This window comes from Scyliorhinus torazame, chromosome 5 (genome assembly GCF_047496885.1).
Source record: "Scyliorhinus torazame isolate Kashiwa2021f chromosome 5, sScyTor2.1, whole genome shotgun sequence".
Taxonomy (NCBI): Eukaryota; Metazoa; Chordata; class Chondrichthyes; order Carcharhiniformes; family Scyliorhinidae; genus Scyliorhinus; species Scyliorhinus torazame.
The window spans coordinates 78,467,357-78,492,850 of NC_092711.1; the positions used below are offsets into that span (position 1 = coordinate 78,467,357).

Genomic DNA, 25,494 nt, shown 5'->3' on the forward strand with positions numbered 1-25,494 from the left:
GCTGGAGGACCGGGTGGGAACTGCACCACCAACCAATCGGGGTTCAGGGGCAAGGGTGACCGGTGCTGATGGTGGTGTTACCCCCAGGGTTCAGTGCCCCCTTGTCCAAAGCGGGGAGTCATGGGAACAGGGTACAGAGGAGCCGAAGGGAAACCATTTGGGTCCAGAACATTGTGAACATCCTGTTACTCTGGTTATCTTTGATCCTCAAGTAATTTTCTGTTAGTTTTTTTTAACCATGTTCTGTTTCGTCAATAATCTTTTAACAGGAAAATATTTGAATTTGTTGGACATTTCCTGATTAAATCTGCTCACTTTCAGGAAAGTGGGTGAGAGGTTAACAGAAAATGAGTCCCTCTAAGGTAATTGGCAAAGGAGCCGGAGGGGTAGAGGGGATTTGAATTTTCTTTTGACACTGTTTGAAAATGGGTTCAGGGAATCAATCGTGACTAATTTATCAAGGTTCTCTGAGGAAGTAACAAGGGATGTCAATAAAGGAGAACCTGTAGATGTGCTTTGTCTGGATTTGCAGAAGGTATTTCCCAAGGAGCCACATCAAAGATTATTACACAAAATATGAGCTCATGGTGTGGGGGCAACATATCAGCATGGATAGAGGATTGGTTAGCGAACAGGAAGCAGCCAGTAGGTATAAATGGGTCATTTCTGGTTTGGTAAGATGTGACAAGCGGAATGTCACCAGGATCAGTGCTGGGCTCTCACCCATTTACAATCTGTATGAATGTGTTGGATGACGGGATTGAATGGCGGCTAAATTTTCTGATGCTTAAAGACGGGTAGGAAAGTAATTTGTGAAGTGGATTTAAGGAGTCTGCAAAGGACTACAAATAGGTTAAGTGAGTGGGCAAATGACAAATGGAGCATAACTTTGGAAAATGTGAATTGTCCACCTTGTCAGGAAGTGTTAAATAAAACTATTATTTAAATGGAGGGAGATTGCAGAACTCTGAGGTACAGAGGGATCCCGGTGCCCGATCCCAAGTTAGTCTGCAGGTACAGCAAGTGATTAGGAAGGTCAGTGGAATATTGTTGATTGCAAAGAAAATCTAATATAAATGTAGGGATGTTTTGCTGCAGTTGTATAGAGTCAGAGAGGTTTACAGCATGAAAACTGGCCCTTCGGCCCAACTTGTCCATGCCGCCCAGTTTTTACCACTGAGCTCGTCCAAATTGCCCGCATTTGGCCCATAACCCTCTATACCCAGCTTTCCCATAGAACTGTCTGATACTCGCAAGCCTCTGTGTGAAAAAAATTCCCCTCTGTACTCTTTTATATCTCTCCCCTCTCATCTTAAACCTATGCCCTCTAGTTCTAGACGCCTCTACCTTTGGGAAAAGATGTTGACTATCTACCTTATCTATGCCCCTCATTATTTTGCAGACCTCTGTAAGATCACCCTTAAGCCTTCTATTCTCCAGGGAAAAAATTCCTAGTCTATCCAGCCTCTCCTAACTCAAACCATCAAGTCCTGGTCGCATCCGAGTAAATCTTTTACGCGCTCTTTCTAGTTTAATAATATCCTTTCTATAATAGGACCAGAAATGTGCACAGTGCTCTAAGTGTGGCCATACCAATGTCTTGTACAAGTTCAGCCAGACGTCCCAACTCCTGTATTCAATGTTCTCACCAATGAAACCAAGTATGCCGAATGCCTTCTTCATCACCCTGTCCACGTCTGACTCCACTTTCAAGGAGCTATGAACCTGTACTCCTAGATCTCTTTGTTCTTTCACTCTCCCCAACTCCCTCCCATTAACTGAGTAGGTCCTGCCCCGATTCGATCAACCAAAATGTATCACCTCACATTTATCTAAATTTAATTCCCATCTGCCATTGATCGGCCCACTGGTCCAATTGATCAAGTTCTGATGCAATCCTAAATAACATTCTTCACTGAATCTTGGTGTCATTTGCAAACTTACTAACCATGCCTCCTACATTCTCCTCCAAATCATTAATTTCAATAACAAATAACATTGGACCCAGCACTGATCCCTGAGGCACATCGCTGGTCACAGGCCTCCAGTTGGAAAAACAACCTTCTACAACTACCCTTTGGCTTCTGTCGCCAAGCCAATTTTGTATCCAATTGACTACCTCATCCTGGATCCCGTGAGATTTAACCTTGTGCAACAACCTACCATGCAGTACCTTGTCAAAGGCCTTGCTCAGGTCCATGTAGACTAGGTCAACTGCACTGCTCTCATCTACCTTGTTGGATACCCCTTTAAAAAACTCAACCAAATTTGTGAGGCATGATTTTCCACTCACAAAGCCATGCTGGCTGTCCCTAATCAGTCCTTGCCTCTCTAAATGCCGGTAGATCCTGTCTCTCAGAATACCTTCCAACAACTTACCCACCACAGACGTGAGGCTCACCAGTCTGTAGTTCCCAGGCTTTTCCCTCTGGCCTTTCTTAAACAAAGGCACAACATTTGCTACCCTCCAATCTTCAGGCACCTCACCTGTGGCTGTCGACGATTCATATATCTCTGCTCGGCGACCCGCAATTCCCCCCCCCCCCCCCCCCCCCCCCCCCTTGCTAACCTGCCTGTGTATCTGCACCTGCCAGTGTTTGAGGATAGAGGGGAACTGGAGCTTCACTCCGTATCTAACCCCGTGTTGTACCTGTCCTGGGAGTGGTTGATGGGGGTCAGTGGAGAGGCAGCTTTACTCTGTATCTAACTCTTGTGTTGTACCTATGCTGGGAGTGTTTGATGGGGTCAGTCTATAAGGAGATTTTTTCTGAATCTAACCTCGTGCTGCACCTGGCCTGGGAGTGTTTGATGATAGAGTGTAACTGGAGCTTGACTCTGTATCAAACTCTGTGTTGTACCTGTCCTGGGAGTGTTTGGTGGGGACAGTGCAGAGGAGGATATACATTGTATCTAACCTTGTGTTATACCTATTGTGGGAGTGTTTGATGGGGACAGCATCGAGGGAGATTTACTCTGTATCTAACACCATTTTGTGTCTGCCTTGGGAGTGTTTCATGGGGCAATGTAGAGGGAGCTGTGCTGTAACTGATTGGAGAATGGTTCAAGCTGGCACTTGGTACTCAGCTTTTCCAGTACAGACACCCTTCACTTTAAAAATAACATTTCATTCAGAGCTAAGAGAAACCATCACCGGTGCGTCCACTGTCCGTCCCCCCCCCCCCCCCCCCCCCCCCGTCCGTCCGTCCGTCCCGTCCCCCGTCCCCCCTTCCCACAAACACACACCCCGCAGGCCCAGAGGGACAGTGAGGGTCTTGAACATTGTTGTACAGTCTGATTGATATTTCATATGAGACTTTTTCAGTTCCATAGAATCACTATGGTGCAGAAGGAGGCCATTTGGCCTATCAAGTCTGCACCAACCCTTCAATGCGGCACCCCACTCGGGACCACTCCTCCACCCTATTCCCAGAACCTCACCTAACCTTTGGCCACTCAGGGGAAATCTTTTAGAATGGCCAATCCACCTAACCTGTGCATCGTTGGACTGTGGGAGGAAACCGGAGCACCTGGAAGGAACCCACGCAGACAAGGGAGGAAGTGTAAACTTTACACAGTCACCCAAGGCTGGAATCGAACCCCCCACCCTCTGATCTACAGTCAGCCTTTGTTCGAATGAAAAGAGCCCCAGTTTCTCTAATCTCTCCTGGTAACTAAAGCCTCTCTTCCCTGGGATCTTAGAGTCTTAGAAAATACAGCACAGAACAGGCCCTTCGGCCCACGATGTTGTGCCGAACCTTTGTCCTAGATTAATCATAGATTATCATTGCATTTACAGTGCAGGAGGAGGCCATTCGGCCCTTTGAGTCTGCACCGGCTCCTGGAAAGAGCACCCTACCCAACTCAACACCTCCACCCAACACCAAGGGCAATTTTGGACATTAAGGGCAATTTATCATTGGCCAATTCACCTAACCTGCACATCTTCGGACTGTGGAAGGAAACCGGAGCACCCGGAGGAAACCCACGCAGACACGGGGAGGACGTGCAGACTCCGCACAGACAGTGACCCAAGCCGGAATCGAACCTGGGACCCTGGAGCTGTGAAGCATTGTGCTATCCACAATGCTACCGTGCTGCCCTTGAGAACAAATAAATCTAAACTATATCATTTTACTGTAATCCATGTACCTATCCAATAGCTGCTTGAAGGTCCCTAATGTTTCTGACTCAACTACTTCCACAGGCAGTGCATTCCATGCCCCCACTACTCTCTGGGTAAAGAACCTAGCTCTGATATCCCTCCTATATCTTCCACCTTTCACCTTAAATTTATGTCCCCTTGTAATGGTTTGTTCCACCCGGGGAAAAAGTCTCTGACTGTCTATCTGTTCCCCTGATCATCTTATAAACCTCTATCAAGTCGCCCCTCATCCTTCTCCGTTCTAATGAGAAAAGGCCTAGCACCCTCAACCTTTCCTCGTAAGACCTACTCTCCATTCCAGGCAACATCCTGGTAAATCTTCTTTGCACCTTTTCCAAAGCTTCCACATCCTTCCTAAAATGAGGCGACCAGAACTGTACACAGTACTCCAAATGTGGCCTTACCAAAGTTTTGTACAGCTGCATCATCACCTCACGGCTCTTAAATTCAATCCCTCTGTTAATGAACGCGAGCACACCATAGGCCTTCTTCACAGCTCTATCCACTTGAGTGGCAACTTTCAAAGATGTATGAACATAGACCCCAAGATTTCTCTGCTCCTCCACATTGCCAAGAACTCTACCGTTAACCCTGTATTCCGCATTCATATTTGTCCTTCCAAAATGGACAACCTCACACTTTTCAGGGTTAAACTCCATCTGCCACTTCTCAGCCCAGCTCTGCATCCTATCTATGTCTCTTTGCAGCCGACAACAGCCCTCCTCACCATCCACAACTCCACCAATCTTCGTATCGTCTGCAAATTTACTGACCCACCCTTCAACTCCCTCATCCAAGTCATTAATGAAAATCACAAACAGCAGAGGACCCAGAACTGATCCCTGCGGTACGCCACTGGTAACTGGGATCCAGGCTGAATATTTACCATCCACCACCACTCTCTGACTTCTATCGGTTAGCCAGTTCGTTATCCAACTGGCCAAACTTCCCACTATCCCATGCCTCCTTACTTTCTGCATAAGCCTACCATGGGGAACCTTATCAAATGCCTTACTAAAATCCATGTACACTACATCCACTGCTTTACCTTCATCCACATGCTTGGTCACCTCCTCAAAGAATTCAATAAGACTTGTAAGGCAAGACCTACCCCTCACAAATCCGTGCTGACTATCCCTAATCAAGCAGTGTCTTTCCAGATGCTCAGAAATCCTATCCTTCAGTACCCTTTCCATTACTTTGCCTACCACCGAAGTAAGACTAACTGGCCTGTAATTCCCAGGGTTATCCCGAGTCCCTTTTTTGAACAGGGGCACGACATTCGCCACTCTCCAATCCCCTGGTACCACCCCTGTTGACAGTGAGGACGAAAAGATCATTGCCAACGGCTCTGCAATTTCATCTCTTGCTTCCCATAGAATCCTTGGATATATCCTGTCAGGCCCGGGGGACTTGTCTATCCTCAGGTTTTTCAAAATGCCCAACACATCTTCCTTCCGAACAAGTATTTCCTCGAGCTTACCAATCTGTTTCACACTGTCCTCTCTAACAATATCGCCCCTCTCATTTGTAAATACAGAAGAAAAGTACTCGTTCAAGACCTCTCCTATCTCTTCATCTCAATACACAATCTCCCGCTACTGTCCTTGATCGGACCTACCCTCGCTCTAATCATTCTCATATTTCTCACATATGTGTAAAAGGCCTTGGGGTTTTACTTGATCCTAACCGCCAAAGATTGTTCATGCCATCTCTTAGCTCTCCTAATCCCTTTCTTCAGTTCCCTCCTGGCTATCTTGTATCCCTCCAATGCCCTGACTGAACCTTGTTTCCTCAGCCTTACATAAGTCTCCTTTTTCCTCTTAACAAGACATTCAACCTCTCTTGTCAACCATGGTTCCCTCACTCGACCATCTCTTCCCTGCCTGACAGGGACATACATATCAAGGACACGTAGCACCTGTTCCTTGAACAAGTTCCACATTTCACTTGTGTCCTTCCCTGACAGCCTATGTTCCCAACTTATGCACTTCAATTTCTGTCTGACAACATCGTATTTACCCTTCCCCCAATTGTAAACCTTGCCCTGTTGCACGTACCTATCCCTCTCCATTACTAAAGTGAAAGTCACAGAATTGTGGTCACTATCTCCAAAATGCTCCCCCACTAACAAATCTATCACTTGCCCTGGTTCATTACCCAGTACTAAATCCAATATTGCCCCTCCTCTGGTCGGACAATCTACATACTGTGTTAGAAAAGCTTCCTGGACACACTGCACAAACACCACCCCATCCAAACTATTTGATCTAAAGAGTTTCCACTCAATATTTGGGAAGTTAAAGTCGCCCATGACTACTACCCTATGACTTCTGCACCTTTCCAAAATCTGTTTCCCAATCTGTTCCTCCACATCTCTGCTACTATTGGGGGGCCTATAGAAAACTCCTAACAAGGTGACTGCTCCTTTCCTATTTCTGACTTCAACCCATACTACCTCAATAGGGTGATACTCCTCGAACTGCCTTTCTGCAGCTGTTATACTATCTCTAATTAATAATGCCACCCCCCACCTCTTTTACCACCCTCCCTAATCTTATTGAAACATCTATAACCAGGGATCTCCAACAACCATTTCTGCCCCTCTTCTATCCAAGTTTCCGTGATGGCCACCACATCGTAGTCCCAAGTACCGATCCATGCCTTAGGTTCACCCACCTTATTCCTGATGTTTCTTGCGTTGAAGTATACACACTTCAACCCATCTCCGTGCCTGCAAGTATTCTCCTTTGTCAGTGTTCCCTTCCCCACTGCCTCACTACATGCTTTGGCGTCCTGAATATCGGCTACCTTAGTTGCTGGACTACAAATCCGGTTCCCATTCCCCAGCCAAATTAGTTTAAACCCTCCCGAAGAGTACTAGAAAACCTCTCTCCCAGGATATTGGTGCCCCTCTGGTTCAGATGCAACCCGTCCTGCTTGTACAGGTCCCACGATATTGGGAGATATTAACATAACATGGCTGAAATACATTGACATCCAATGTCTGATATAATGTGTGTTCTAGGAGAGAGAAGTTTAGTCTGAATTATAAACTCAAGCAGGCGCTTCACTGCAGAAAGGTCACCGTGGAAACGCTGATGAGACATTCCATTCCACAGAATCGACTCATTGGAAACTAATCGGATCGGGGAGAGGACAGAGTTTGTCTGTTATCAAGTCAAAAGGTAACAGGGGCGTGGATGAGGTTTCAGCAGCAGTTGGGGTGGGGATGGACACAGGTGACATTATGGAGATTGAAATATCTGGTATTAGTGATGGTGTGGATATGGGGTCAGAATCTCAACTTGGGGTCAGATCTGACACGGAGATTGTGCAGAGTGTGGTTCAGCCTCAGACAGTTCCCAGGGAGAGGGATGGACTCGGGAGTTAGGAAACGGAATTTGTAATGGTGACTGAAGACAATGGCTTTGATCTTCCCAATTTTTAATTGGAGGAAATTTCTGCTCATTCAGTACCGGATATGGGATAAGTAGTTTGATAATTGAGTAACAGTGGAGGAATGGAGAGGGATGGGGGTGAGGGAGAGCTGGGTCTCGTCAGTGTACATGTGAAAACTAACACGGTGCTTTTGGATGATGTCACCTACTGGAAGCGTGTTGATGAGAAAATGGAGGGGCCGAGGACAGATCCTTGGGGGACACCGAGTACAAGGAGTTGGAGAGGAAAGGGAGGTTTTGATGTGGTAGTTGCAATGATGGTGGGGTTAAATATTGTTTTAGGATGGGTGATGATGGTGCATTTAAAGATGAGCGACAGGACGAAGAGAGAGAACTATGAACAATATCACACAACATGGAGAAGGTGAATGGTCAGCAGTTTTGTGAGAATGTGGTGAAATAGTAATAATCAAACACCTTTATTTGTGTCACAAGTAGGCTCACATTAACACTGCAATGAAGTTACTGTGAAAAGCCCCTAGTCACCACACTCCAGTGCCTGTTCGGGTACACAGAGGGAGAATTCAGAATGTCCAATTCACCTAACAAACACGTCTTTCGGGACTTGTGGGAGGAAACAGGAACACCCTGGGAGCAGACACGGGGAGAACGTGCAGACTCCGCACCGACAATGACCCAAGCCGGGAATCGAACCCAGGACCCTGGCGCAGGAGGCAGGTCTAATGGAGAAGATGAGCTCTGATGAAGATAGGAGGTAGGAGAGAAACTGGAGAAAGAGGAGTTCAGAGCTCAGACCAGGTGGAATTTTCGAGACAATTTGGCCCATTGGTAGAGAGGAAAGCAGCAGAGGCAGCTCATCAAATTGTCTCAATCTCAGTGAGAAAGAAGCTTCATGAACTCCACACACTTGAGGTGAGGATGGAGGAGACAGGGGCGAGGGAGACCTTCAAACAGAACTAACTTGTGATGGGATGTTAAAAGATTCGACACACTTGTGTTAAATAATTGACTTTTATCCAGAATATTATCCCTTATAACTGGATTAGCGTTTATAAATATGAGTCCAACCCGAGTCCAATGAACATGCTTCAGTCCTGGATGTGATTAACAGCAAAATCCAATCACATCAGTTACTTGTGAACCCACTGGTGTCTCAGCAGGTTGCCTGAGTGAATGAATCCCTTTCCACACTGGGAGCAGGTGAATGGCCTCTCCCCAGTGTGAATCCGCTGGTGTAGAGTGAGTTGAGATAATCGTCTGAACCCAGTCCCAGTCAGAGCACCTGAATAGTTTCTCGTCAGTGTGAACATGCTGGTGTGACACCAGTTCCCGAGAACTATTAAAGCGCTTCCCGCATTTTCTGCATTTAAAAGGTCTCTCATCATTGTGAATCGGCTGGTGTGTCAGCAGTTGGGATGACTGAGTGAATCCATGCCCACACTCTGGACAAGTGAAAGGCCTTTCCCCAGTTTGAACTCACTGGTGCATCAACAGGCTGTATGACTGAGTGAATCCACGCCCACACTCGGGGCAGGTGAAAGGCTTCTCCCCAGTGTGAATGTGTCGATGGGGTGCCAGGTCAGATGGGTAATTGAACGCTTTGCCACAGTCCCCACATTTCCATGGTTTCTCCCGACTGTGAACTGTGCTTTTTCCTTCCATGTTCAAAATCTGATGATATTTAGGTTACGATCAGTTACACGACTGTCAGATTTTGATGTGGTGCTTGGTTGGAGTTTCCCAATTGCACATCCTTCCCTGCTGATACCCTGTGAAATTGAGTTAAAACAAACAAAAGGGAGAGAGAGATCCCACAAAAACACAAAGGCAGGTTGTGAAATTGAGCTGAATCAATCTGGTAACTTGTGGGGCTGGCACTGGGAAAAAGTGACCACGAAAACTGTTGAACCTTTTGTGAAAAGTGAACTAGTTTGTTAATGTCCTTCAGGGAAGGGAACCTGCCACCCGGTCTGAGCCCACACAAGATTTGGGCCTCTGCAAGAACACAAGAAATAGGAGCAGAAGTAGACCATTCGGCCCTTCAAACCTGCTCTGCCATTGAACACATTTGTGGCTGATCTCAGTCTTCAATTCCACTTTCCCGTTAGCTCTCTATGTCCTTTGACTTCCTGAGAGACCAAAAACTCACCATCTCAGCCTTATATATATTCACTGATGGTCACAGTAACTTCATTGCAATGTTAATGTAAGCTTACTTGTGACAATAATGATTATTATTAACATCCACAACCCTCTGGGCTAGAGAATTTAATATGAGAAACAGAGTGAGAGAAAGAGAGCGAGTAGTGGGGGAGAGAGAAAATCAAAAAGATTGATGGAAAGGGAGAGAGTGAGAAAGGAGTGAGGGTAACAGCAAGCAATGGACCAACAACTGAATCACAATTTGACAGAATCTCCTGAACCCTTAACCTCCACCACCTGGATGGAGCAGGACAGCAGATGTGTGTAAACATCACCACCTGCAAGTTCCTTTCCAAGACACACACTGTTGAACTTGTCTGACATCCAGGGCTGGATGAGCAGAACTTTCCTCCATTTAAATATTGACAAGACTGAACCCATTCCCTTTCAACCCCGCTACAAACTCCAGTCCCTTGCCACCAATTCCATCCCTGTCCAATGTCTGAGGCTGAAGCGGACTGTTCACAACCATGGTGAAATATTTCACCCCTAGATGAGCTCTTGACCACAGATCCACACTGTCACCAAGATTGCCGATTTCCACCTCAGGAACACAGCTCGACTCCACCTTTGTCTCTGTTCATCTGCTGCAGAAACCATCATCCATTCTTCTGTTACCTCTCAACCAAATTATTCCAACGCACTCACAGCCGGACTGCAACATTAAACAACCCCCTCCATCCCATCCCAAACTCTGCTACCCAAGTGCTTACTCACACCAGCCCCTGTGCCCACTGATCTGCAAATGCTTCCTTTTAAAAGGCACAAAGAAGTTTAAATTTTTCATTCTTGTCCTCCATGATAATGATCATCCTGATCACTGTAATCTCCTCCACACACACCCCTTTGAGATCGCTGCACTCATTTAATTCCAGCCACTTGAGAATTCCTCATTTTAATCTCTCCACCATTACTGAGTTGCCAAGGTCTCAATTTCAGGAATTTCCTCCTTAAAACTCTCCGACTCTCTGACTCAATTTCTTCCATTAAGATTCTCCTTCAAATCTAATATCTCCTCATGCGGCTCAATGTCAATTGTTATTTTGTAACGTTTCTCTGAAAGTCTTAAAAGTTATATTCTGTTCAAGTCACAATATAAATTCGAGTTATTGTCACTGCCCTCGGCATATATTCTGCCCCATAAATAAGAATTTGTAACTCAGAGGGAAAGTCTGTCATGAAGACATTACAAAAATGTTGCCCCCAACAATGATGGCGACTGAGCCTGCGCTCTGCTGCTCGTGCCCCAATAAAGATGGTGGGTGCGGGTGCGCGTGCGCACATCTGCCAGTGAGCCAAATAACGAGGGCGCATGCGCACCGCTGCCAGTACCAAATAAAGATGGCGGGTGCACAGGCTCGTATGTAACAAAGCTGCAGCCTCCGCCCAGATCCCCAGGTACCGGTGGTTTATTTTGTCAGATGTTCAGTTCATATAACATGTTTACGAAGCGTGCCTAACAACCCGCATGATTCAGCTCCCTCCGTCCCGCCATTCCCACCTTCACGGATTGTGGATCCGAGAAAGAAACTTTTCTGCGTCGCCATTAATCACACTGCGCATGCTTCACTCGGCCCAGTCCCGCCCCTGATTCACTCCGATTGGCTGGAGGACCTGTCACTTCCAACCCCCCCCCCCCCCTCCAGGACCCGTCCACTCTTCTATTGGTCGCGCGATGCCGTCAATCATTGTCCGGGAATTATGAGGGGTCAGGTGAGAGGTCAGTGTTGGGGGCGGGGTTTACAAATCCCGAGTGCGGCCCCAGAGCTGAACAATGAACATTCTCCACTCTCACTGTCCACCACTTCCGGCTTCTCTCCACAAACAACCTCCTGGAGACCAGGGGGGAGACACTGACCCAGTGACCATGTCACTTCATTAGTCACCCAGAGAGACAGGAAAATGTTCTGGGGACATTACATTAATAAAATCTGGAATTTAAAGTTCGTTTCAGTGATGGTGACTGAGGGTCACTGAGAAAATCTCCAATGTCACTGGATTAGGTCAAAAAGGCAGAAAGTAGGAAACTAGTTAGTTTAAAGTCTGTTGTTGGAAAACTGTTAGAATCTATTATTGAGGAAGCAGTATCTGGACATTTGGAAAGTCAAACTGCAATCCATCAGAGTCAGCGTGGTTTTGTGAAGGGTAAATCGTGTTTGACTCATTTCTTGCAGTTCTTGGAAGATGTAACAAGCCAAGTGGATAATGGGGTCCTGTCGATGTTTTTTGACTCCCAGAATACATTTGATAAAGTGTCACATAAAAGGTAATAATCAAGGTAAAATCCCACGGGGTTGAGAGATATTAGCTTGGATAGAGGATTGGCTAACCAACAGACAACAGAGAGTGGGGTTAGATTTATTGACACATGTACTGAAGAAAAATGTTTTTACCCAGAGGGTGGCGAGGGTCTGGAATGCACTGCCGAGGAGGGTGGGAGAGACGGTTGTCTCACATCCTCTAAAAAAAGTACCTGGATGAAGACTGGCACGTCATAACATTAAAGGCTATGAGCCAAGTGCTGGCAAATGGGATTAGGTAGGTGGGTCAAGTTTATCATGTGTTAGTGCAAACTCGATGGACCGAGGGGCCTCTCCTGCACTGGGAAATAAATGAAATGAAAATTGCTTATTGTCACAAGTAGGCTTCAAATGAAGTTACTGTGAAAAGCCCCTAGTCGCCACATTCTGGCGCTTGTTTGGGGAGGCTGGTACGGGAATTGAACCGTGCTGCTGGCCTGCCCAGTGTGCTAAACCAGCCCCTCTGTGTTGCTGATGATACAAAGTTCGGTGGCATCACAGACAGCATAGATGATTGCATTATATTGCAAGAAGATATTGACAGACAAGGGCAATGGGCAAGATTGTGGTAATGTAAACATGTGTGAGGTTATCTGTTTGGAACCAAAAAAGGATAGAACTGAGTACTTTCTAAATGGAAAGATGTTAAGTATAGTGGATGTCCAAAGAGATTTGGGGTTCATAGAATCTATGGCACGGAGACCGGCCCTTCAGCCCAAACCGGTCCATGCCAACCAAAAAGCTCATCTAGGTCAATCCCATTTGCCTGCATTTGGCCCATATCCCTCTGAACCTTTCCTAACCATGTATCTGTCCAAATGCCTTTACAATCTTGTCAATGTCCCTGCCTCAACTACTTCCTCCAGCAGCTCATTCCGTACCATCCTCTGTGTAAAACCATTGCTCCTTCGGTTCCCATTAATTCTTTCCCCTCTGAACTTAAACCAAAGCCCTCTAGTTCTAGATTACCCAACCCTGAGAAAAAGACTGAGTGTATTCACCCTGTCCACGCCTCTCATGATCTTATACATCTCGATAAGATCACCCCTCAGTCTCCTACGCTCCAAAGATAAAGGTCCTGGCCTGTCCAATCTCTCCCTTTCACTCAGTCTCTCGAGTCCTGGCAACATCCTTGTAAATCTCTTCTTCACTCTCTCCAGTTTAATAACATCTTTCCCATAGCAAAGCAGCCAAAACTGAACACAATACTCCAGGTGCGACCTCACCAACGTCCTGTACAACTGCAACATAACTTCCCAACTTGTATACTCAGTGCCCTGACTGATGAAGGTCAGCACGCCAAAAGCCTTCTTCAGAGAATTTATAGTGCAGAAGGAGGCTATTCGGCCCATCGAGCCTGCACCGGCCCTTACAAAAAGCACCCTACTCAAGCCCACTTATCTACCCTATCCCCGTAACCCAGTAACTCCCACTTAACCTTTTTTTTGGACACTAAGGGCAATTTAGCATGGCCAGTCCACCGAACCCGCACATCTTTAGACTGTGGGAGGAAACCAGGGAACACACGCAGACACGGGGAGAACGTGCAGACTCCGCACAGACAGTGACCCAGCTGGGAATCGAACGGGGGTCCCTGGAGCTGTGAAGCAACTGTGGTAACCACTGTGCTACCGTGCTGCCCTATCGACCTGTGACTCCACCTTTAGAGAACCGTGCACCTGAACTCCAAGATCCTTCTGTTCCATGATACACCCTCAGGCCTTACCATTCACTGTGAAAGTCCTACCTTGATTTCTGAAATGCAACTCCTCACACTGATCTGTATTGAATTCCATTTGCCATTTCTCGGCCCACTTCCCCAGCTGATCAAGTGCCTGCTGCAATTTTTGATAACCTTCCTCACTGCCGCCAAGACCACCTATTTTAGTGTCATCTGCAAACTTACTGATCATGTCTTGTACATTCTCATCCAAATCGTTGATTATATATATAAACAGCAATCTCCTAGTTACTGATCTCCGAGTTACTCCCTATTTAGTTAATTACTCCAGTTTCTCAAATTTAGAACAGATTCCCAATCAGCCAATCAGCTTTACTCTGAGGTAAGTTATTTATATTTACTGTTCAAAGCTTCTCCTCCCCGGATTCGGGCCAAATCCGCTCCCTGCCGAATAGGCCGTGAATCCCCGAGGTAAGTTATTTATATTTACTGTTCCGAAGCTGCTCCTGCCTGTGTTCGCACCAACTCCACTCCCTGCATTGGTGAGATTCATACCTGGGTGTCTGGAAAATCGTTAGGACAGTAACTGTCCTGTAAGGTAATGAGTCATTTTGCTTCCCAATTGGCCGAGGAAGGCAGTGTGTCACAAGGATGGATGTGTTGACCGATTAATGGCTGGAGGATGGGGGCAGGTCATGTGATCAAACCTCCAGGAATACATTTAATCAAAGTTGGCAAGGAGAGAATGTTGTGAATTTCTATCCTAAACTGACAGTGAGGTTTCTGTAAATTTACAGGATACTGGAAGTAGAGGTTTAACAGACGGGAAACGCAAACCAAACGTCACATCGCGATCTGACAGAGTCACTTGGTTCATTAGAAACTGAATTTCAGCAGCATCTGGGTGTGGAAGGTAAAAGGTTTTTCTGTTGTGTCTGTGAGGGAAGATTTCAGGTCTCAGTGTGACTGCAAAAGCCCCGAGATTCACAAACCCTGGTTCGACCAAACCTGGAGAACTGTGTTCAGTTCTGGGCAATAAACCTGAGGAAGGATAGAATGGCCTCGGAGGGAGTGTAGCACAGATTTACCTGAGTGATATCTGAACCCCCTGGGGTTAAATTACAAAACTAGATTACACAAAGGAGTCAGAGACATGATGGCACAAAGGGCATTCGGCCCATTGAGACCATGCTAGCTCACTGGGGCAATCCAGTCAGTGCCATTCCCCTGCTCTATCCCTGTATCCTCACAGTTTTATTTCCCTCAGATGTCTATCCAATTTCCTTTTGAAATCAAATCATTCATTGTGTCTATTTTCAAACTCCCTCATAGGCAGCAAGTTTCAGGTCATTGCCACTCGCTGTGTAAAAACATAAATCTCATATCTCCTGTACCTTTGACATACAAACTCAGAACAGGCCACTCGGCCCCTCGAGCCTGCTCAGCATTCAATAAGATTGCAGCTGATCTCATTCTAACGTTAACTCCACATTCCTGCCTACCCCTGATGACCTTTCACCCCCTTGCTCATCAAGAATCTATCCAGCTCTGCCTTAAAAATATTCAAGGTCTCTGCTTCCACTGCCTTTTGAGGACGTGAGATCCAAAGTCTTACAGCCCTCAAAAGAATACAAAATCCTCATCTCCATCTGAAATGGGTGACCCCTTATTTTGCAACAGTGGTGCCCTCGTTCTCGATTCCCCCACAAGAGGAAACATCCTCTCCACATCCACCCTGTCAAAACCCCTCAGGATCTTATATAGATCAATCCAGGTTTTACCCAAAACTTTAAATCTTTGTCCCTAGTTCTTGGACGATCAGTGAATGGAAACAGAGTTTCTTTATCCACCTGATGGAAACCTGGCATAATCTTGAGTTCCTGAATCAAATCTCCCCTCAACCTTCTTTGCTGGAACCATTCTGCAAAATCTCCTCTGCACCTTCTCCAAGAACCTTCAGATCCTTCCTGAAAAGTGGTGACCAGAGCTTTAGAAAGATTCATCGAATAGAATTGGAATCATAGAATTCCTACAGTGCAGGAGGCCACTCAGCCCATCGAGTCTGCACTGATTCGCTGAAAGGACACCCTGCCTCGGTCCACACCCCCACCCTGTCCCTGTAACTCCATAGCCCCACATAACCTGCGCATCCCTGGACACTAAGGGGCAATTTATCAAGGCCAATCCACCTAACTTTCCCTTCATTGGACTGTTAGAGGAAACCTGAGCACCAGGTGGAAACCCACGCAGACACTGGGAGGAAGTGCAGACCCCACACAGACAGTCACCAAGGCCGGAATTGAACCCAGGTCCCTGGCACTGAGAGGCAGCAGTGCTAATCACCATGCCACCAGAAGCATAGTTCTGTTTATGAAGCTCAAGGTCGAATTTGCGTTGCCAACTATTCTCTTTAGTATGACTTGTAGATATACTAAATCCCTCTTCACCTCTTTCTCTCTCCTCCCAAAGAGGCCAGTTGGGTTTTTATGACAATCCAGCAGTTTTCATGGTCACTTTTTCCCAGTGCCGGCCCCACAAATGACCAGATTCATTCAGCTCAATTTCACAACCTGCCTTTGTGTTTTTGTGGGTTCTCTCACTCCCTATTTTCTGTTTTAAATCAGTTTCACAGGGTGTTCGAAGGGGAGGCTTCAAAGTCCGGAAACTCAAACCAAGCATCACATCAGGATCTGACAGAATCCTCAACTTATCATATCCTGAATATCAGCAGATTTTGAACATGGAAGGAAAAAGCATCATTCACACTGCAGGGAAACCGTACACGTGTTGTGTGTGTTGTCGAGGATTCAGTCAATCATCAGGCCTCACAAGCCACAAATGCAGTCACACTGAGGAGAAACCGTGGAAATGTGCGGACTGTGGGAAAGGATTCACTTCCCCATCCCAGCTGGAAACTCATCGACGCAGTCACACTGGGGAGAGACCATTCCCCTGCTCCAAATGTGGGAAGAGATTCACTCAGTCATCCGCTCTGTCCACACACCAGCAAGTTCACACTGGGGAGAGACCATTCACCTGCTCCAAGTGTGGGAAGGGATTCACTCGGTCATCCGCTCTGTCCAGACACCAGCAAATTCACACTGGGGAGAGACCATTCACCTGCGCCGAGTGTGGGAAGGGATTCAGTGATTCATCCAACCTGCAGAATCACCAGCGAGTTCACACTGGAGAGAGGCCGTTCACCTGCTCAGAGTGTGGGAAGGGATTTGCTATTTCAGCCCACTTGCTGAGACACCAGCGAGTTCACACTGATGAGAGACCGTTTAAATGTCCAGACTGCGGGAAGCGCTGTAAAAGTTCAGGGGATCTGATGTACCATCAACGTGTTCACACTGATGAGAGACCGTTCAGGTGCTCTCACTGCGGGACTGGGTTCAGACGATCATGTGACCTAACTGTACATCAGCGAATTCACACTGAGGAGAGGCCATTCACCTGCGCCGAGTGTGGGAAGGGATTCATTCGGTCATCCGCTCTGTCCACACACCAGCGAGTTCACACAGGGGAGGGACCATTCACCTGCTCCGAGTGTGGGAAGGGATTCACTACTTCACCCAACCTGCTGAAACACAAACGAGGCCACAAGTAACCACAGTGATTGGATTTTGCTGTTCCTCACATTCAGGACTGAACCATGTTCATTTGGGTCTCTTTCTGCTGATAACAAACTCCAGCCCATTTACAGGGGCTAATATTCTGGCTTATAAAGTCAAATAAATTGACTGAAGACCATAAGACATAGGAGTGGAAGTAAGGCCATTCGGCCCATCGAGTCCACTCCACCATTCAATCATGGCTGATTTCAACTCCATTTACCCGCTCTCTCTCCATCGCCCTTAATTCCTTGAGAAATCAAGAATTTATCAACTTCCGTCTTAAAGACACTCAATGTCCCGGCCTCCACCGCCCTCTGTGGCAATGAATTCCACAGACCCACCACTCTCTGGCTGAAGAAATTTCTCCTCATTTCTGTTCTAAAGTGACTCCCTTTTATTCTAAGGCTGTGCCCCGGGTCCTAGTCTCCCCTGCTAATGGAAACAACTTCCCTACGTCCACCCTATCTAAGCCATTCATTATCTTGTAAGTTTCTATTAGATTCCCCTCAACCTCCTAAACTCCAATGAATATAATCCCAGGATCCTCAGACGTTCATCGTATGTTAGGCCTACCATTCCTGGGATCATCCGTGTGAATCTCTGCTGTACCCGCTCCAGTGCCAGTATGTCCTTCTGAGGTGAGGGGCCCAAAATTGCTCACAGTATTCTAAATGGGGCCTAACTAATGCTTTATAAAGCTTCAGAAGTACATCCCTGCTTTTATATTCCAAGCCTCTTGAGATAAATGACAACATTGCATTTGCTTTCTTAATTACGGACTCAACCTGCAAGTTTACCTTTAGAGAATCCTGGACTAGGACTCCCAAGTCCCTTTGCACTTCAGCATTATGAATTTTGTCACCGTTTAGAAAATAGTCCATGCCTCTATTCTTTTTTCCAAAGTGCAAGACCTCACACTTGCCCACGTTGAATTTCATCAGCCATTTCTCCATCCCAGCTGGAAACTCATCGACGCAGTCACACTGGGCAGAGACCATTCACCTGCTCCAAGTGGGGGAAGGATTCACTCGGTTATCTACTCTGCCCACACACCAGCGAGTTCACACAGGGGAGAGACCATTCACCTGCCCCAAGTGTGGGAAGAGATTCACTCAGTCATCGGCTCTGTCCACACACCAGCGAATTCACACTGGGGAGAGACCATTCACCTGCTCAGAGTGTGAGAAGGGATTCAGTGATTCATCCAACCTGCGGAAACACCAGCGAATTCACACTGGGAGAGACGGTGGCGTTCGCGAGCGGAGCGGCCGCGATGAGGAGAAGCTCCTGCTGGTCCACAATATCGCGGTCTTTTTCGGGGGGCTCCCCGCTGTTTAAAATAAAATTAAACTTCTCCGGGGTCGGCCTTGCCTCCCTCGCCCAAGTGTCAAAGCTCCATTTCAGGGAGCCGGAGGGTTAGAAGGGGGAGGGGGGAGGGGGGGGGGACTGGTCCCGGTGGGTTCGGTGGAGCGGCTGCACGTGGAGGAGGAGCGGGACAACCTGAAAGCCGGACCTGAAAATTTGAAAGGAGCAGCGGGGGCGGAGCCAAACAGGCCGAGGCGGCAGGCCCAGAGCCAGGGCGTGATGTAGGTGAGATGTCCCACATCGGATGTCCCGCCTAGAATGTGGTAAGAAGACTGAAGCCCGGTCCCAGGGAAATTCTGGAGGAATACAAAAAACAAGAGAAAGATGTTTTAAAGAAATTTGGTTGAAAAAAATGTTTTCTCCCTTTTTTTATGAAGGAAGAAATGTTTTTGTTTTTTCGATTTATAAAAAAAAAAGGATTGAAGAAGGAAAGAAGGTGGGAAAAAAAAGGAAAAATAATAAGCCGTTAAAGGATGCGAAAAGCAGCATTGAGAAAGGTTGGAAACACGGGCTCGCCGTTGAATGAGAAGACGAGCAAAAGTGCTGATGGCGGATGCCGGACCGCGTGGTGGGTCAGCACTACTTATGGTGGAGAAGATGACCGAGGTGATGGTGGTGGAGCTGGAAAAGCAGTTTGTGAGGCACATGGAGGCGTTGAGGAAGGAGACGGCGATCGCATTGAAGTCATTGGTGGAGGAGGCAATCGCCCCGGTGAGGATAGCTGTGGCAATGACATCGGCCGAGGTGAGAGAGCAGGACGAGAAGATGAAGGAAGTGGAGGAGGGCGTGTCGCAGCACGACGACCAGCTCACCTCGATGGGGGACGAGCTGCGGAGGGTGGTGGAGGTCAACAGAGAACTCCGAGCAAAGCTCGAGGACTTGGAGAACCGCTCGAGGCGGCACAATCTGAGAATTGTGGGCTTGCCCGAAGGGACAGAGGGTGCAAGGCCAACAGAGTACTTCGCTAAGAAGCTGGCGGAGTTGATGGGGGTGGGTGAGAACCCTCCCGGTACGAGCTGGACCGAGCTCATAGGTCATTAAGGCTGAAGCCCAAAGTGAATGAGCCGCCAAGAGCAGTAATTATCTGCTTCCATAAGTACTGCATGAAGGAGAAGATGTTAAGCTGGGCGAAGGAGAGGCGCAAGGTGCAGTGGGATGCTGCTGGAATTTGGATCTACCAGGACGTGACGGTGGAGTTGGCAAAAAGACGAGCGGCGTTCTGGCGAGTGAAAGCGGCACTGTACAAAAAGGGGGTGCGAAGCTGAGGGTGACGTATGATGCCAAAGACTTTTATTTCGAGACAGCGGAGGCGGCTGAGGCATTCGTGCGGGCAGAAGGCTTGGGACTGACGTGAGGAGCGGAGCTGGAAGAGGGACTGGGCTGTGATTGGGGAGCTGGAAAATGTATCAATGCTATAACTTTCTTTTTACTGACGTGTATTGTAATTTAATTCTCTTCACATTGTTCCAGAGTTCAGGTTATTGGTTGGGTTGATTGGCATTCTGTGTTGCGACGGTTATATCTTAGTTTAGTGAATTGTATGGGTTGGATTGTTGTTCTTGCTTTTTCTTTCTCTGGGACTGGGTAGGAGGGGCCGGTATTTCTTGGCGGGGGAGCCACTCGCGCTAGCTAATTAAAGTCAGCTAGTGAACGGAGGTGAGGTGCGAGGAGGGCTGCGGACATTGGAGCCTGGTTAGCAGGTTTCAATGGGCCTACGAGGCAAGCGAGGGGGGGGCGGGGGGAGGGGGGGGGAGAGATTGATGCTGGGAGATGTTTTTTCGAGAGGAAATGTTGGGGGGGATTTGTGGGGGGGGGAGGGGTTTGATGTTAATGGATAGGGGCGGGTCAGGCTCATGGGGCAGGGCCCGGTGGTATGATGATGGCGGATAAGAAGGGTGGGGCGGGGTGAGAAACCCCCAGTTGGGATAGTCATATGGAATGTGAGGGGGTTAGAAGGTCCGGTCAAGAGGTCAAGGGTGCTTGCGCATCTTAAAAGTTTGAAAGCAATGTAAAAGATGTAGCAATGCTGCAGAAGACTCACTTGAGGGTGAAGGATCAGGTGAGACTTAAAAAGGGCTGGGTTAGTCAGGTGTTTCACTCTGGATTTGACGGAAGGGCTCGAGGGGTAGCGGTGCTGGTCAGCAAAAGGGTACGCTTCCAGATGGAGAAGGTGGTGGCAGATCAGTGGGGTAGGTAGATATGTGATTGTGACAGGGACACTGGAGAGGAGGTTTGTTGCGCTGTTCAGTGTATATGGCCCCAATTGGGACGATGTGGGATTCGCAAAGAAGGTGCTTGGGGCCATCTCCGACTTGGACACACACAAACTGTTGGTGGGGGGGACTGGAACTTGGTGCAGGAGCCTAGGTTGGACAGGTCACGGCCGCGCTTGCTTGTCCCATCAGGGGGGGCAAAGGCGCTGGCTGGGCTAATGGTGGAAATGGGAGGGGTGGACTCTTGGAGGTTTCTGCATCCAAGGGAATGGGAGTACTCGTTTTTCTCAGCAGTCCATAAGGTCTCGCAGATCGACTTTTTCGTGGTGGGAAAGGCTTTGCTGGCTGGGGTTAAGGGGTCGGAATACTCGACAATTGCAGTATCAGATCACGCTCCACATTGGATGGATATGGTACTGGAGAAGGGGGCAGCGCAGAGACCGGGGTGGAAATTAGATGTGGGACTTTTGGGGAACGAAGTGTTCTGTGACAAAATTGAAAAGGTAATTAAGGAATATGTAAGTTTCAACTGATGAGATGTTGGAGGTAGATAGGAGTTATGCAGAAGATGGGGACTAAGCAAAGCTGGAAAAGAGGAAGGAACTACAGGCGAGCTTTGACCGACTATCTACCAGGAAGGTGGTGCACCAGCTGAGACGAGCAAGGGATGCAGTTTACGAACATATGTTAGCAGGTCAGCTCCGGGGGGAAGCAGCGGCAAGGGAAATAGTTCAAATGAGGGATAGGGCGGGGAAGTTGGTGGTAGCTCTGCAACTGATTAACAAGGTTTTTGAGGAATTTTATGAGGGGTTGTCCAGGTCAGAGCCACCTGGGGGAGACCGTGAGATGCAGGAATTTCTAGATGGGTTGGAGTACCCGAGGTTAGGGGAGGGGAACAGGACTACATGAGAGGGAGCGATAGTGGAGCAGGAGATAAAGGATGCGATTGGGAGGATGCAATCGGGGAAGGTGGCAGGGCCGGATGGGTTTCCGATGGAATATTATAAAAAATTTAAGGATAGGCTGGTACCCCTGATGGTGGGGATGTTTGAAGAGGCGACAGGGAAGGGGGTGTTGCCACAAACTTTGGGGCTGGCATCGATTTCACTGTTGCTAAAAAAAGATAATCCGATGGAGTGTGGGTCGTATAGGCTCGTATCGCTTCTGAATGTGGACGCAAAAGTATTGGCGAAGGTACTGGCCGGTAGGCTGGGGGAGTGCCTCCCGAAGGTGATATGTGAAGATCAGACGGGGCTCGTGATAGGGAAGCAGCTCTTTTCAAATGTTAGAAGTGTATTGAACGTCGTTATGGCGCCGGCAGAGGGGAAGGAAACAGAGGTGGTTGTGGCATTGGACGCTGAGAAAGCGTTTGACCAAGTAGAATGGGGGGACTTGATGGCAGTTCTGCACCGATTTGGGATTGGACCAAAATTTGTGGACTGGGTAAAGCTACTGTATAAGGAGCCGGGGCGAGTGTCCGCACAAACAACATCAGCTCGAGATACTTTTCTCTCCACCGTGGGACTAGGCAGGGATGTACTATGTCCCCCCTGCTGTTTGCACTTGCGATTGAGCCGTTGGACATCACATTAAGAGGTTTGGGGGTATGGAAAGGAATAGTGCGGGGGTGGGGTGAATAGAGCATAGGGTGTCCTTATATGCCGATGACTTGCTGTTACACGTGTCGGAACCGAGTGTGTCGATAGGGAGAATATTGGAGCTGCTTCGGGGGTTTGGGTCTTTCTCGTGGTATAAACTAAATCTAGACAAGAGTGAGTATTTTGTGGTGTCTTGGCGGTGGGTGGGGGCCGGTGTGTCGGGGCTGCCATTCCGTAGGGCAGGGACTCACTTTAGATACCTGGGGGTGCAGGTTGCCCGGGAGTGGGGGGGGAGGGGGGCTCCGCAAGTACAACATTTCTAGTTTGGTGGAGAGAGTGAAAGCTGATCTGGCAAGGTGGGATGGTCTCTGTCACTGGCGGGTCGGGTACAGCCGGTTAAAATGAACGTATTGCAGCGATTTCTGTTTATTTTCCAATGCCTGCTGATTTTCCTACCAAAGGCTTTTTTCAGAGAGATTGAGGGAAGGATTACTTCATTTATAATGGAGGGAAGGTGGCCAGAGTTAGAAAGATGCTGCTACAGAGGGGAAGGCAGGCAGGGGGTTTGCGTCTTCCGAACCTGATGTATTATTACTGGGCAGCGAATGTGGAGGAGGTGCGGAGCTGGGTCTGAGGGGTTGATTCCCAGTGTGTCAGAATGGAGGAGCGTTTGTGCAGGGGGTCAGGATTGAAAGCACTAGCAACAGTGCCGCTCCCGATGGCCCCGGGGAAATACTCAGGGAGTCTGGTAATAATAGCTTCATTGTAAATCTGGAGGCAGTTTTGCCAACACTTCGGGTTGGGGGCAGGGTCAAGGGAAATGCCGATTCGGGGGAACCACAGATTTGAACCAGCGAAGTGGGATGGAAATTTTCAGAAATGGGAGGAGAAGGGGATTAAGTCACTAAAAGATTTGTTTCTTAGGGGTCGGTTTGCAGGATTGAAGGAGCTGGAAGCGAAGTATGGGCTGGAGCAGGGGGAAATGTTTAAATACATGCAGGTTCGAGATTTTGCCAGAAAGGAGATACAGAGCTTCCCGGTGGAGCCGGCCTCCACATTACTGGAGGAGGTAGTGTCAGCGATGTAAGGAGCTATTTTGGAAGAGGAGAAGGCACCACTGGAAGGGATCAAAGCAAAGTGGGAGGAAGAGTTGGGAGAGGATATGGAGGAGGGTTCTGGTGTGAGATGCTCCGGAGAGTGAATGCCTCCACCTCGTGCACGAGGTTGGGGCTGATGCAGCTGAAGGTGGTATACAGAGCACACCTCACGAGGGCGAGTATGATCCGATTCTTTGAAGGAGTAGAGGATGTGTGGGAACGTTGTGGAGGAGGTGTGGGGGGGATCACATTCATATGTTTTGGCCCTGTCCAAAGCGAGAGGATTACTGGAAGGAGGTTTTAAGGATAATTTCTAACATGGTGCACGTGAAACTGGACCCGGGTCCCCGGGAGGCCATATTCGGGATGACGGACCAGCCAGGGTTGCAAACGGGTGCGGAGGCAGATGTTGTAGCCTTCGCCTTGTTGATCGCCCAAAGGCGGATCCTGATAGGTTGGAGAGCAACCATTCCACCCTGTGCCTTGGCGTGGTGGGGGGGACCTGTTGGAATTCTTGACTCTTGAGAAGGTTAAGTTTGAACTGAGGGGAAGGATGGAGGGGTTCTACAATTCATGGGCATTATTCATTATGCACTTTCAAGAACTGAATAACATCGAACATTAGTTGGGGCGGGTTGGGGGGAGGGGGCTGTGTGTTAGTGGCGTCTATGGGTGATCCCTAATTCCTTTTTGTCATTTGTTTGTGTGAACATGGTTTAGTGGGAGGATGGGATCGTTGTTATTGGTATGGGGATTTACATATTTGTTAGATTATTGTTTATTGTTGGTGGGTGTAAATTTGGGAGAAAATGTGAAAAAGGAGGAGAATAAAAACAAATATGTAAAAAAAAAAAACAGTGCCAGTTACTGTGAAAAACCCCTAGTTGCCACATTCTGGTGCCTGTTTGGGTACACAGAGGGAGAATTCAGAAAGTCCATATTACCTAACCGCACGTTTCGGGACTTGTGGGAGGAAACCGGAGCACCCGGAGGAAAACCGACGCAGACACGGGGAGAACGTGCAGAATCCACACAGACAGTGACCCAAGCTGGGAATCGAAACTGGGACCCTGGAGCTGTGAAGCAACAGTGCTATACACTGTGCTACCGTGCCGTCCATCCCACCCAGCGACAATGCACTGTTTTAATCAGACCCAAGAGTAGATTCAAGATGTCACGTTCGGCACAAGGATACTAGATATTATAGACTGTAAGATCCACAAACTCTGCCAAGATGGCTGCAACTTAACATGTTATTGTGGACATTAAACTGTGGGCAACATTCGATTCTGTGACCAATATTTAGTTAAACACGGACCTAAATAAGGAAACTTTGCAGCCACATGTGAAGTTTAAATGTCTCGTTGTGTCAGGATGAACCAGCATTTGAGGAATATGAAATCTCTGGACTGTTGGTCTCCAAGTGTCCTATTGAACACAGGAGAATGAGCTCGAATTGGGGCAGAGATAAGCGTGAGTGAGCATCGTAAACTGCTATTGTATCGGGGTGTTCTGGGTCTGAGTTTTAACCCTGCAGTAAATTGTCAGGGATGCAGTATAATAAACCCTGAACAAAGCAAATGTGTGTGTGAGAAGCATCTGAAGCACCAGGAACCAGCTGAACCAGCAGAGCTGAATGTTTTCCAGTGCAGCCACAGTACTGAACATATTCCAGTTTCCAAGTCCACCTGAGAACCAACCTCCTGCCGATTCATCTACAGAAAGCTTCAGAGACTCGTGAGAATTATTTGTTTCTAAAAATGCTTCACTCCAACTAAAGGATTAGTTCAACAAGAAGACAACAGACCTGCAGCGATATAAAGATTGCAGTCTACAT

At 47.8% G+C, this 25,494-nt stretch overlaps 1 protein-coding gene across 1 annotated transcript; it reads left to right on the forward strand.

Annotated features, from left to right (window-relative positions):
- The first annotated feature begins 11,107 nt into the window (after positions 1-11,107).
- On the forward strand, positions 11,108-18,793 carry LOC140421433 (uncharacterized). The gene is made up of 2 exons (XM_072506138.1): positions 11,108-11,184; positions 16,392-18,793. Exon 2 carries the CDS (start codon positions 16,508-16,510, stop codon positions 17,375-17,377), a length of 870 nt encoding a protein of 289 aa, XP_072362239.1. The 5' UTR covers positions 11,108-11,184; positions 16,392-16,507; the 3' UTR covers positions 17,378-18,793.
- The last annotated feature ends 6,701 nt before the right edge of the window (positions 18,794-25,494 follow it).

Coding starts and splice junctions, on each gene's coding strand:
- LOC140421433 (XM_072506138.1), top strand. CDS start 16,508: ATGGAAGGAAAAAGCATCATTCACACTGCAGGGAAACCGTACACGTGT.